The 14,295-nt window shown below is 37.2% G+C and overlaps 1 protein-coding gene across 7 annotated transcripts in view; it reads right to left on the bottom strand.

Annotated features, from left to right (window-relative positions):
• Nucleotides 1–14,295, bottom strand: part of frya (furry homolog a (Drosophila)) — an 89,808-nt gene that overhangs the window by 37,889 nt on the left and 37,624 nt on the right. For all 7 annotated transcript variants that reach the window (XM_051128760.1, XM_051128755.1, XM_051128756.1 and 4 more), the window contains exons 13-28: nucleotides 13,039–13,147; nucleotides 12,649–12,735; nucleotides 12,395–12,566; nucleotides 11,119–11,251; nucleotides 10,852–10,959; nucleotides 8,094–8,349; nucleotides 7,805–7,987; nucleotides 7,634–7,720; nucleotides 7,047–7,306; nucleotides 5,322–5,511; nucleotides 5,102–5,226; nucleotides 3,174–3,231; nucleotides 2,783–2,874; nucleotides 2,515–2,687; nucleotides 1,784–1,944; nucleotides 119–229 (exon numbers count right to left, since the gene is read on the bottom strand). In XM_051128760.1, coding sequence (XP_050984717.1) covers nucleotides 119–229; nucleotides 1,784–1,944; nucleotides 2,515–2,687; nucleotides 2,783–2,874; nucleotides 3,174–3,231; nucleotides 5,102–5,226; nucleotides 5,322–5,511; nucleotides 7,047–7,306; nucleotides 7,634–7,720; nucleotides 7,805–7,987; nucleotides 8,094–8,349; nucleotides 10,852–10,959; nucleotides 11,119–11,251; nucleotides 12,395–12,566; nucleotides 12,649–12,735; nucleotides 13,039–13,147 — 2,305 coding nt within the window. The remainder of the gene's footprint in view (nucleotides 1–118; nucleotides 230–1,783; nucleotides 1,945–2,514; nucleotides 2,688–2,782; nucleotides 2,875–3,173; nucleotides 3,232–5,101; nucleotides 5,227–5,321; nucleotides 5,512–7,046; nucleotides 7,307–7,633; nucleotides 7,721–7,804; nucleotides 7,988–8,093; nucleotides 8,350–10,851; nucleotides 10,960–11,118; nucleotides 11,252–12,394; nucleotides 12,567–12,648; nucleotides 12,736–13,038; nucleotides 13,148–14,295) is intronic.

Raw genomic sequence — 14,295 nt, 5'->3', positions numbered from 1 at the left:
AAAGGCACAGTTTGAGAATCATTTCAAAGATTGTTATGTTGGTTTAGTGCTATCAACACTAAAGGAGCGACTGAGAACGAATGTGGGTCATGTTGTTTCAGAGCATTCGGCCGCATACCCGCAGATCCTGACAGCCAAGGATGTTATCCAGCCACTTATAGAGGTAGCCATCAGGAGAGAGCCCAACGTTGTCGAACACGGGGCCACAACAAAGCACAGTCGACATGGCCTATGAAAGGAAGAGAAAACAACATTCTTTCATGCAAAGCTTTCATGCAAAACTTGGAATTTCCTGTTTTGAGGAAATCACGTCCTATCGTGTCCAGCAAAACAAAACAAAACCAAAAAATACTTCAAAGAAACAGGCTCACAGGGTTCATATCATGTTCTGAAAGTTTGTGTGTTTTAATGACGCCAGGGTCTTGAAATTACACACCTTTTACAAATGCTACAACATTATATATGATCGTCTTACAACACCCGCCTTTCCATTATGAGGAAGGGGTTTACGGCAACACAAGAAGCTATACGTACACACACAAACAATACAGCTTTAGAGGTGGGTGTCATTTTTCCAGAAATCCTAACCTGAACAAACCTGACGTGAACTGTATGTTTACGGAGAGCTGACATTATGTGTACGGGGTTCCCACAGACAAAACAAATCACACATGCGCTGTCATCACAAACATTACTCATTCGTCACCTAGTGGACCCACTTTTGTCTCTTTGGCATGTGTGTCCACATTTAGGTCTTGTACTGTAAATGACTACAGCGCTTCCTAAGCTATAAGTAGACCTCTGGAGATAAAAGTAGAGCAGTATATGTCTGCGGTCTGAATTAGCAACACAAGCAATGTTTTAAAATAGAGCCTGATTTAAAGGGATAGTTCACCCCAAAAAGAAAATTCTGTCATTAATTATTCACCCTCATGTCGTTCCTAACCTGTAAGGAACATCTTCAGAACACAAATGAACATATTTTTGATGAACTATCACTTTAAGGATTATGTGACAGTTATTATAAATTATAATATCATTTCACAAGATTATTTTTACTGTATCTTTGATAAAATTAATGGGTTTTTACTGTATTTTTGTTTAAAACATATTAAAATATAATACCGCTATTTTAAATTGCAACACTATTAATGCCTTTACTGTATTTTTGATCAAATTAATGAAGCCTTTGTGAAAAACTGGCTGTTATGAATAATACACATTTTTTTTTTATTGAATAAAAACTCATCAAAAGGTCAAAAGTTTACATCCCCCTTTCAGAATCTGCAAAATGTTAAATCTTTTACCAAAGTAAGAGGGATCATACAAAATGCATGTTATTGTTTATTTAGTACTGACCTGTATATATAATATTTCACCCAAAATACGTTTACATATAGTCACAAGAGAAAATAATATGTCATAAAATGACTCTGTTCAAAAGTTTACATCCCCTTGATTCTTAATACTGTGTTGTTCCCTGATTGATCCACAGCTGTGTTTTTTTTTGTTTAGTGATAGTTGGTTATGAGTCCCTTGTTTGTCCTGAACAGTTAAACTGCCCACTGTTCTTCAGAAAAATCCTTCAGGTCCCACAGACTTTGCTACAGAAGATACTTGCATGTTTCCCAAAAGACAGAATAAGTTATATTTAATTTTGCAGATTCTGCAAGGGGGATGTAAACTTTTGACCTCAACTGTAAAACAAAACATGAAGATTACACAGTATGAAAATATCACAATGATATATAAATATACATTATATCAACGTAGTCGGTACTACCTTAAGAGCACAATACTGGTATCGAGTAATCTGATGGTTCCGGTCACTATAGCGATCCAGGGGCGTGAACATGATACTGAAGGGTCCAGCCCATTGGCTGAAAAGGATGAAGAGATGGTGCCGAAGGCTTTGCTGAGGGAAGAGGAAACGTCGATGATGCACTATGAACCAAACAAAACAAGGAGAGAAGAGAGATATTAGGCCTTTAAAAAAACTTTAAAAACATACATTTTATATCCAAGGCCACAAATTTTAGCAAAGCAAGTTGGGCTACAGGAACACCTTCATCATTAAATGCCTTAAAACCTAATGGTTTTACTTTCATTTTTTTATAGGAAAGAAAAGGCCAGGTGACTGGCCATTTTGCAACTCATCATTTGCCCACGAAGTGTCTCTTCATCTAATCTACTGCTATTTTGAGCAGTGTCTCCACTGTGGAGTCTAAATCAAGACTGACGTCAGAAGTCCTGTGACCGAATACACTGTAACCTAGCAATGAATTCCATTTCCTAAACAAAGAACATGTGGAGCGCTTCCCAGACTGAAATATAACTTCATGACCATCAGTATGATGTGAGGAATAAATATTTAAAGTATATAGAACAACATTATGACTAATTATGAATTAAACATGTTGTGTACTAACGTGAATGTGCATTAAGGTAAATGAGCTAAATTTTGATTTTGTGTTGACATCGTATACTGAGTTTGTGAGATGTCTTTCTCTTCACCTGGGACACACTGTATGAGGTTGGCCACCATGGCGCTAAAGTGAGCTCGGATGTCTTTGAGAATCTCCATGTCTTTGTCATTCTCAGCTTCCAGAAGCATCCGGGTCAGGTCCACATACTCAAGAAAGAGAGCGCCCAGGGCCAGCGTATCACGTTCCAGAGCTCCATTAGTGCTGAGAGACAGAGACGGGGATCATTTCATGTTTTCTCGCCCACCGCAATGGAGGAGTCCAAAGAACAGAATCCATAATAATAACATCCCTCTCACCTGTCACTGATGACACCGGCATCCGCCAGCAGCTCAAAGATCCTGAGGAGCTGGAGTCTCAGCAGATCTCTTCGCTCTCGCCGTTTCTTATTCTAGAAGACATATTAAGAGAAAAATGACTATGGAAACTTCCACAATTTTTTAAATATTTTATAAATTTACAAGTCTGAAAATCACAGTTTAAAAATCCCTGATATTTTTAATGTTTTCTGTGTTAGTAATAACTCTACTTTGGTATTTTTTTTTGCTCTTTGTTGTTGCTTTTTGTCAGTGCAAGATAAGTCATGTATGCATTGCTTAAGCGGGCAATTTACAATACAAGTTATGACACATACCAGCTGATGTGACTGAAAAATCCCCCCCTAAAAAAGTACAACTGTATATAACTGACCTCAGGTCTTCTTTCCAAAGCTTCCTTCATCAAAGGATGCAGTTCCTCAACCAGCTCTCTGTACGAGACACATCAAATACAAAATCAATAGGGCTAAAGAAGAATCAATACCGTGCTGCCAGTGTTTATAGAGCAATAATTGCCCTATTCCCATAAATACTTTTTTTTATGTTTCCAAGAACTGGAATTTAGAAGACATAACTAATGTAATATGACATCTGATCACTGCTTTGGAAAAGAGGTTTGTCTAGAGATGATGTCAAAATTTTGTTGCTCAGGAAAAAACAAAAAGGAGCCAAATGAAGCACCCCCAGAAAAAAAAGGAAAAACAAAACAAAACAACAACAACAAAAGAAATATATATACACAAAGCGATTAGCGGGGTTCAAGGGCTTTAAGGCATTTAAGCACATATGAAAAAAGACGCTATGTAGCAAGACTGTAACCACCTAAATCAATCATTTAAACAAGCATTTTTGGCAAATCCAGGCAATTTACCATAGAAATATAACGTTTTTTAACATTTATGACTTTTATAGTGCCAGCTGTGGTCTGATCTCCTTAAAACTTTGCATGCTTGTTTAGAATAACCTGTCGTATGTGCTCAGCAGGTTTTGTGAAGTTTTGAGTTTTTCCTTAGGCTTTATAGGATTTTTGGTAAATTTGGTCAGGCCCCTTTTCTAAAAAAGCCTGGTATAGATTCCCAAAGGGTAGATTTCAACATTTTTTGATAATTATTGACCTAGAGAGTCCAGAGAATTGTACTGCAGTGGTGTTTTCCAGATTGAGCGAAAAACCTAAGACTACTTCGCAAAAGTAGGTTTTTGATGTCTTCTCAATCACTTAACAAACGATTTGACTGACAGCAGGTTTAGAGGCAAAGTTATTGGGAATGAAGAGTTCTATCATATGATATGAATATTGCATGTATGTGTGAAAAATTGTGCAATGTACAATTGTTTACGCACTTGAAAAATGCAATATCGCTCCCCAAATTTCTTTCAGACCTTTGCCGTGAGTCGAACTGGCCCGCCAAGTTCCGTTCTGATCAGCCTCCATTAACCTTGTCTAACAGGTGCTCAAAATTCTTAAGCCAATGGTGGCCATGTTTTTTGAGATACGCAAATGTCCTTAAAAACACTTATGGCATTAAGACCATGCGCACCAATTTTCATGTTGAAAGGACAAATGGTTGCACAGTTAAAGGCAGTGTTTTTTCCCTCTAATAGCGCCATCGAGCTCTGCGATTTTTGTCCTGTGATATCAGATTGAACTCTTACATAAGTGTTCTGAGTTTTGTGAAAATATGTCATTCTGTTCAAGAGTTATAGGCATTTTACTAAAACTGGCCACGGCCCTTTCAAACGCTCTGTCGTCCCTTTGAGACGATGAGTCAAAAGTAATTTTTTTAAAATAATTATTGATATTCACTCTCCAGAGAATCTTTCTGCACTGGTTTGGTTACGATTGTGCGAAAAACCTAGGACTAGTTCGCACTAGCAAGTCTCGGTCAAGTTGTAAGCGGTGTGAGTACTACCATCCCTCCAAGTTTCAAGTCTCTACAACTTATGGCTTGGTCTGCACAATCAGTTTTACATTTAAATGTTTTCTTAGGCCATTTATGGTTTCATAATTATATGTATACAGTGTTTGTGCATCGCCTTATCAAAGGTAAGGAATTCAAAAACACTGACAAGTGCAAAACAGAGGTATGACTAGAATGTGAACATCAGATGCTCCTCACACCTTATCTGAAAAAAATCTTGCTGAACTTACATGACACATTAAAAACAATAAAACACAGTATGATGTGATGTGTGATAACCCAAAATGAGTGCACTTTGGTTCAAGCTGTTTGCATAATGTCATGCTTGACCCTTTTAAATGTTACATCATTACAGATCTTAAATGTTTATGCTGAACAGTACCTGAAAACAAGTGAGTTTGTGCGTCCAAATCCGAGCACCAAAGACTCTGTGATCTCAATGCTTTCTGAACGCATCAGAGGGACCAACTGCTTCAGAAGCCAGGCCACGGATGGGGTGCCCAGGATCTAATGAGTCAGATGTTAATCAGTAGTTCCATCTAGTCAATGGGCGTATGACTGTAGACATGACTTGTGCGTAATGCATGAGAAGCCCCACCCACCTTGTTGTCATAGCTGCTGTTGCTGTCTGTACTGGGAGTGATGATCTCAGGGGTGGAAGCTCGTAGATGACCCGGGCTCATGATGCTGGGTTTGGCCACACCAAAACACAGAATCAGATAGTTCCTCCAGAGAGACACGTAAGTGTCTGCTGAACCAGCCGAGCTCGTCTTCTTGGCATTAACTGGGTTGCTAAGAGATGAAAACATTCGAATGAACTGACTGACGTAAAGTCAAAAATAAGCATACTAAAACTAGTCAAATATTGACCAAATTAAATAGTTTGGAGTATGGTTGCAAAGGAGTAGAAAATGTCTGGTAAATTTCCAGAAACTTTTCAAAAAATCCAGAAAAATGTTCTTTTTGCAACCCTAGTTTGGAGTCAGTTATATATAAAGAAGTCTCAACTAAGCTGCATTTATTTGATTAAAAATACAGTTCAATCATGACAACTCTCTGAAGGTTTTAGCATGTAATGGATATGACAATGTTAATGCATTTGGTCTTGGCAGAACAGATCTGCTACACTGCTGAACTGCTGCTGCTGTTGGTTATTGCTGTTGTTGTAGATTATTGCTGCTGCTGCTGTAAAGCAAGTACAGGAACTTGCTATTGCCAGTACATACACCAATACATTGCTGTGAGTATTTACTGTAAAACATACTGCTGCTGCTATATATAGTAACCCAAAGCAGATCTATACAGGTGGAGCTGGGGAGGTGGAGGGTTTCAGAGGAACTCTGAAAGCGTGCTGCGAAATGCTCTAGTAAATGCCATTTAAATGTAAACCAGCAAGCTCACTGGCTGCATATACAACATGAACCAATCAGCTTGCGCCAATTAGTTTAACACTGTGAATATTATCAGTTTGCGTTAACGATCCGCCTGCCTAGAGTTTCATGACAGAACTTGGCATTTAAAGAAAAAAAGTTTGGTAGAAGTTGGATTTGAACCTGGGTCGATTGCATCAAAAGTGACTACGGCACACGTTTTACCATCTGCGCCACTGGAACTGTTGTTACCGTCTTTTGTAGTGTTTACTAGTCCAATCACACGTTTATGGGCGGAGTTAGTGTAAATAGTCTCTGCCAACAATCAGGCTATTTGCACTTAGTGTAAATAGACACTCCGTTAATATTATTGTTGAAAATTGATTCTTTGATGAATAGAAAATTCTAAAGAACAGCATTTACTTGAAATAGAAATTGTTTGTAACATTATAAATGTCTTTACTGTCACTTCTAAACAATTTAACGCCTCTTTGCTGAATAAAAGAACTAATTATTTTTGTATTAATTAATTACTGACCTCAAACATTTGATCAGTTGTGTATTATATCTGAACAGGACTTGACATTATGCTGAGTTAACGTATTATGAATGTACTGTACATAAATAGAAGAGGACTGCGGATAGCAGAGTCTGCTATCAGAAGCAGAACCACTTAAACAAGTGCAGTAACATAATAAAAAGTGGCTACAGGAAGCCATTAAGAGCTTAAACTTAAAGATAAAGTTAATGCTTAAAAAACACATCCTGCACTTTGAGGTTAAAGCCTGGTCAGCTAGATTTAAATGCTTGCATAACCTATTACGCTGCTGCAATAATTAAAGCTACAATGCAGATCAATCAAATCAAACCACTGACCTCAGATTTGACATACAGATATGGGAGAATGTTTGAAAGGTCAAATACAGCCTTACAGTAAATGTTTTATCCATCCCTCACCTGGGCTCTAGTAAAGGCATGAGGAGCTGCAGACGGGTAAAGGCGTAGGGCCAGGCGTAGCTGAGTGCTGTGGGACTGTGCTTGGGCAGGTACTCCTGTCTCAGAAGGCTGAAAAGGCACAGAGCCCAGGGTTCCTTCAGAGACTGTGCCAAGATCCACACGCGAGACGGGCTCCGCACGTCATAGTGGCTGCCGACCAGAGATCCGTTCCACTCCACTAGCCACTGCAGGTCCGCTTGCTGCCCAGCGGGGAGGGACGCCTTTGGGGAAGTGGAAGGGAAGAGATCATTGTGGCTACTTATAGAGAACTCAGCAGTGAAATGAAGGAAATTGGTCAAATAACATGATTTTTTGGACAATAATGACATTATAGATTATAGCTATGCTAAATTCAGCTCTTGAACCTGCCAGTTTATCTATGTGATCATTGTTTGGCTACAGCAAGTCATCACCTAAGTCTCTAAACTCCAAGCTCAGAGAAGTAAAACAGACTTTCTTATAAACTCAGAACAGAAGGCACTTTGTAGATGTCTTCCGAGACTCACATGTGAGTGAGACCGCAAAGGACCGAACAGAGAGGCACTCACCGAGTCAGCCACCGCCACGTGGGCAAAGCTCTCGAGCACCACTGGGCTCAGCTGGTCCAGTACATCTATCATAGGCCTTTCATCTTCCTGTGTGGAAAAAAAGACCATATTCAACCATAAATGAGCGGATGTATACTCAAATGCCTGTATCTGATCAAGTCAGGCTCTTACCTCAGTCTGCCCGATGGTGAGGAAGATTTGGCGGACTTCTCGAAGGATGGATACAGCTAGTTTGCGTGTGCCTGTCTGGCAGGAGCACAGCAGCACTAAAGCGAGACCTTCAACAGCATGCAGGACTGTGGAGTGAGGCGTCCGTTCGGCAGGCAGCCTGGAGCCAGAGCTACTCTGTAACAACTAAAGCGCACAAAACATTTTTAATTTGCTCTCTAGAAGAAACAACTCAGATATTAGAGATCTTTTTGTTTTTTGACACTGTGACTAGTTTTTTCTTGCCACTTACTTCAGTGGAGCAGATCTTTGATGTGTCCAGACTCTTGCTGGTGCTGAGAAGGGCTAGTTTCCACTGTGTGAGCAACTGAAGCAGTAGTTTAAGTGAGGAGTCAAGCAGGGTTTGGTGTGTGTCCTGAACCTCTCGGAGCAGGAAGCTGCAGTAGCCCAGGAGCACCTCCTCCCGCCAGTCTGAAAAGTCCACCAGCAGACTCTGCAGGGAATTCTGGGCTATCAGACGCAATTCATCATCCATATGGATGGTCAACCTGGCAGTTGAAAAACAGAAAAACATGTATATATATGTGCATAAAAAGTATAGAAATATCTAAAAATCGGTCAAAGACAAAAGGGGTTTATATACCAAAAAAATCGAGTCTATGTATATTTAGAACAAGAATCATTAGATGATATTAAAAGACACAGTGCAGCCCCAAATAAACAAATTAATTTTAATTTGACATTTTTACCAATCTTTGCCACTATCCTTCCAACCACTACGTTATACCCTTTTGATAGCAAAAAAGGTTTTTAATAATTTAAAACATAATAAAATATAGAATGATCACATATTCTTTTATATGTTTTAAAAAGTAAAAGACAATTTGATACAAGACATTTTTGATGGAACATTATTTCATCATATTTTGACATTTTATTTTCACAAAAGTTATTTGAAATATAAAAGTAGACACTTTACCTGCATTTAATGTTTTGTATGCATATAAAAGTATTATTTTAGTATCATTGATATTATTTCAGTATTATTTTTATTTTAGGTCCAGTTTTAGGAATTTTAATGTAATTTGTCTTTTTTAATATATATATATATATATATATATATATATATCTAACCATTGGTCAAAGACAAAAAGAGCTTTATATATCACAAAATCTGACATTTAGAACAAGAATCATTAAATGATATTAAAAGACTTATTAGATGATATGAAAAGACACATTGCAGCCCCAAATAAACTAATTAATATTATTTTGACATTTTTACCAATCTTTGCCACTATCCTTCTAACCACTACGTTATACACTTTTGTTAGCAATAAAGGTTTTTAATAATTTAAAATATAATGTACTGTAGTATGATCACTTATTCTTGTATATATTTTAAAATGTACAAGCCAATTTGTTATGCTGAATGATGATAGAATATTATTTCATCCATATTTTGACATTTTATTTTCACGAAAGTTATTTTAAATACAGTACTGTGCAAAAGTCTTAGGCCACTAGTATTTTCATCAGCTAAAAAATGGTTGAAAGTCAGTTAAAGTCGGTCTTTTGCTGTAGTGTGTCAGTAGGAAATATCAGATTACATTTCCAAACATTCATTTTGCCATTAATCGTAATAATCCAGTGAGATTTTTGTTTGCACAAGGAGTCTGACAGCTGCGAGTGCTCTGCACAGAGATCTGATCTCATCATCATCCAGTCTGTCCGGAATGACATGAAGAAACAGAACAAACTCAGACAGACTAAATCCAGAAGAACTGTGACAAAGTCTCCAGGATGCTTCAAGAAACCTACCTGCAAAGCTGCAGCACTGTTAAAAGTTTTAGGCACTTGTGTAAAAATGCTGTAAAATGAGGATGCTGTGATAAATAGATTTTCTTTATCAATTACCTTCTATTAATTAAATGAAATCAACATTTGGTGCGACCATTCTTTGCGTTTACAGCAGCTTTTGCCCTAGGTGCACTTGCACAAAATTTTTCAGGTAGCTTTGCAGGTAGGTCTCTTGAAGCATCTTGGAGACGTTGCCACAGTTCTTCTGGATTTACTCTGTTTCAGTTTGTTCTGTGTCTTCATGTCGTTCCAGGAAGACTGGATGATGAAGAGATTAGATCAGTGTGGAGCACTGGCTGTTGTCAGACTCCTTGTGGCAAACAGAATGTCTGGAAATGTAAACCGATATTTTTTACTGACACACTACAGCAAAAGATATTTATAAATAACTATAAGAAATAACTTACTTTAAACCATTTTTTAGCTGGTGAAAATACTAGTGGCCTAAAACTTTTGCACAGTACTGTATAAAAGTAGACACTTTACCTGCATTTAATGTTTTCTATGTATATGAAATTATTATTTTAGTCTCACTGATATTACTTCAGTATTTTTTTTTTTTTTTAGGTCCAGTTTTACGAATTTTGTTGTGTTTTGTCATTTTTATTACGTTTTTTTCCAAATGTGTCTATATACAGTATTTTTATTCATTTTTAATTACAGTTTTAGTATTAGTTATTTTAGTACTTCAAGTTAAACTAAAAGAAAATGAGAAATGATGCCTTGACAAATAGCTGAAATAAAAACTAAATAAAAACATATTTTATTCCAGTTGCATATTTAAGTAGCAAAAATGTTGTTTAATGGTTTTGGTTTTAATTATAGTAACTTGATGTGTGTGTTCATAAAATGTTCTTATACATGTCAAAACAGCATCATACACAATGCTCATAAATAATCTGCGTACTTTCCAAGATACTCCATTACAAACCAGAAGTCCCTCCAGTTCCAGTGAAGGAAGTTCACAGAGAGATCACCTAGCTGGCTGACTTAATGGCTTGAACATGAAGAATTAAATCTGATTAGACCAGCCCTGACTCAGATTGCACTGGGACATCCTATTCAAGCTGGGGGCTGGGAGGGATCATATTACTGAAGCCTTCAGGAAACCGGCCCATGGGGCGATTCGTGCATGCAAATGCTTCCTGCTTACACGCCCACTCCTACATTGAACTTATACACACACTCACCGTGCCAAAAGGTCTATGAGCTCTGACTTGGACATGCCATCGGGAAGGATGCGTGGAATGGCGGCCATGCAAGTCCTAAAGAGGTCAATCTTGGGTTTCCTCTCGCCCCTGTCAGTATAGAGACAGGTCATATAAGCTTAAACAGAACTGAGTACACTGACAAGCTCAAGCTTAGTTGGATTTGGGTTGATGGGTCAGACAGGTGCGTGCAGAGTATCAGACACAGAAGAGGAAAGATTATTGGACGAAGTGTTGTGTGTGACATACGTGATCATATCCTCGGGTTCCTTGTTCAGCATCTGTGCGTTACTCAGCATCATACAGCGGCCAACTTCCTTATCCAAGTGTCTGAGTATGTTGTCTAAAGCTTTCCGCACTTGGGGGTAATATAGGGACATTCCTGATGGTTGAAACATGCAAAACTGTAAAAGGCTGGTATGTTCTTTAATAGTAATAGAGTTTAAGGAAATAATGTCAGTTTCTCATCTTTATGTTTTTCGTCAAACCTTGCATTTCTCTCATGTTGTGTTCTAGTCATTTTGACCCGGAGAGAATTTTCTTTCTCCCCAAAATGCTCGCTAATGTTAATGCATTGGACTAAAACACTGACTATGCTAACACATAACTTCTCAATTTTGTTTTTTTAATACTTTTTGGAAATTTTTTGGGACCAAAATAGCTTGCAAATTTCTTGTTGTGCTGTATTATTATCAAGTCTTGGATTCAATGTTTTTAACAAATTGTTTTCTTTTCTAATTTAGCCGAGATTTTGTATTTCGTTTTGGAACTAACTGATCGTAGGCCTTATCGGTCTGAGCTTATGCACCTCAATTTTGCCAAAATTATCCATAAATAAACAAAAAGTGTATGGATTTCATTGCATTATACAACAAAATCAGCAGAAACAGCAAAGAAAATGAAGTACCTTCACCTTTGTTATATAATTGAAACTAAATGCTTAAAAAGTTTCCATGTTCTTGCAATCCTGACTTTTTTTCTCACAGAACTGCATGATACAAACTCAGAATTCAGACTTTTTTCCTCAGAATTGAACTGAACTCGCAATTGCGAGTTATAAAGTCAGAATTGCGAGATATAAACTGTGAAATATCTCACAATCATGATGGCTTTTCTCAGAATTGCGAGATACAAAGAAAGTCCAACTTTGAGGGGGAAAAAAGGACTGATATGTTCTCAGAAATGAGAAATTATATTTTACAATTCTGACATAAGAACTTGCAATTGAATGTTATAAAGTCAGAACTGTGAGATATAAAAACAATTCCACTAAATTTATTTTTCAGAATTGCAAGTTTATTTCTCGGAATAGCGAGTTTATAACTCAGTTTAATCACGCAATTCTGAGAAAAAAAAATCTGAATTGTGAGATATAAACTCATGGCAGAGTTTCAGAATTGCAAGTTTATTTCTCAGAATAGCGAGTTTATGTCTCACAATTCTGACTTTGTAACTCACAATTGTGAGTTTATATCACTCAATTTTGATTGAATTATTCCCCTAGAAGTACAACAGATGAACTCACCTATGACTTTGGCCTCTTCTTCAGTCAGAGGCTTGCTCAGGAACGTCTTTTTGACTCGTAGTGTGTTTCCAGAAGGAAGCGTGGCCCCTGTGTTCGGCATGGGGGGATCACCATCTTTCTGCTGCAGCTTATCAGCAATGACCAGGAATGCTCTGAGACCTATATTCATTCTCTATAGAACAAAAAACCAAGATATGAGTGCCATAACGCTGAGATAAAGCTACTACATCTATTGTAAATTGACAATACTGTACCTCTGGATTAAGACTAAAGGCTTTTGCAGGTTTCCCAACACACAGTAGATCAAAAATGACTTCTTTCATTGCAAAGTCAAGTCTTTCCTGTAAGAAGAAGAATGAGGAAATGCAACTCACAGCCGCAACAATGCAGTATGCAAAATGTAAATATTTTAACACAAGCTGCATCAGGAATACTAAATATGTGTAGTCTTGCAAATTATTATGGGAATCTAGCTGTCATTGCACATTTGTTTCAGCAACAACACTAAATCCTTTGTCCTTAGACACATGCTCTGTTTTCACAACAAACGAGAATTAGGTCTTGTATAATTATTTAACAGCTAACAACCGATTATCATTCAGGTTTCAGTTTTAGATCTGTCTGTCATGTAAACATAGACTTACCTGTGCAATAAACTGGATAATTTTAACAAATATATTGAGAGGCATGTCTTTAGGAACTACGCTGCGGGATCCTTTCGGGAACAGGTTCGTCACAATAGAGTTGAGGCGGCTGATGGGACAAGATCACAGTGTTTACCGATTAGAATCAGGCACTGACATACACAAAAAGAAGGTCAAATCATAGTGACACTGTGAGCTTGTTATAATTAGCATTCCATTATAGCGGCAAGCCTGAGCCCAGCCTATTTGTGAAATTTTATTTTTAAAAGTTTAGTTCACCTAGAAATGAAAATTCTGTCATTAATTATTCACCCTCATGTCGTTCCAAACCCGTAAGACCTTTGTTCATCCTTGAAACACAAATTAAGATATTTTTTATGAAATCCAAGAGCTTTCTGACACTGCATAGAAAACAACGCAATTGAAACATTCAAGGCCCAGAAAGGTATTAAGGTAGCCTTGAATGAGGTAGTTGCTGTCTATGCAGGGTTAGAAAGCTCTCAGATTTCATAAAAATATACTAATGTGTGATCCGAAGATGAACGAAAGTTATACTGGTTTGGAAGTACACAATTAATGGCAGAATGTTAATTTTTGGGTGAACTATCCCTTTAAGTGAGGTTTGTCCTCTTTGGGCTTATTCATAGTGTTTGTAAACCTCTAAATCACAGCGTGGTATATGGCATGCAAATCCAAGGTTTATGATATTTATGACCTGCTATAATGCAATCCATCTCCAAATACATCGCAAGAACAGCAAATTGACCCAACACCAATTTTCCTGCCTAATTTGAGCATTTTATGATCCTTGTGGTTCCAGAACTAACCTCCCCTCCCATGCTTTAGATATTTAATATGTTTTCTTAAGTAAGTTCGGTAAGTTATTTTAATGTTTTTGAAAGAAGTCTCTTATGCTCAACAAGGCTGCATTTACATGATCAAAAATACAGTAAAACAGTAATATTGTGAAATATTATTACACAATCCTTCAGAAATCATTCTAATATGCCAATTTGGTGTACAAGAAACATTACTTATTATTATCAATGTTATTATTATCAATGGAGGAAACTTGATACATTTTTAGGATTCTTTTATAAATAAAACATTAAAAAACACATTTAATTCAAAAAGAAAACTTTCGTAACATTATAAACATTAACATTAAACATAAAAATCTGAAAGTCATTTTGATCTATTTAATTCATCATTGCTGAATTTAAAAAAAAGAAAATCACACCAAACTAAACAAACTAG

Source organism: Labeo rohita, chromosome 15 (genome assembly GCF_022985175.1).
Source record: "Labeo rohita strain BAU-BD-2019 chromosome 15, IGBB_LRoh.1.0, whole genome shotgun sequence".
In the NCBI taxonomy this organism is placed as follows: Eukaryota; Metazoa; Chordata; class Actinopteri; order Cypriniformes; family Cyprinidae; genus Labeo; species Labeo rohita.
The sequence above is the reverse complement of the archived record's forward strand: the minus strand, read 5'-3'. Positions and strand labels throughout refer to the sequence as shown.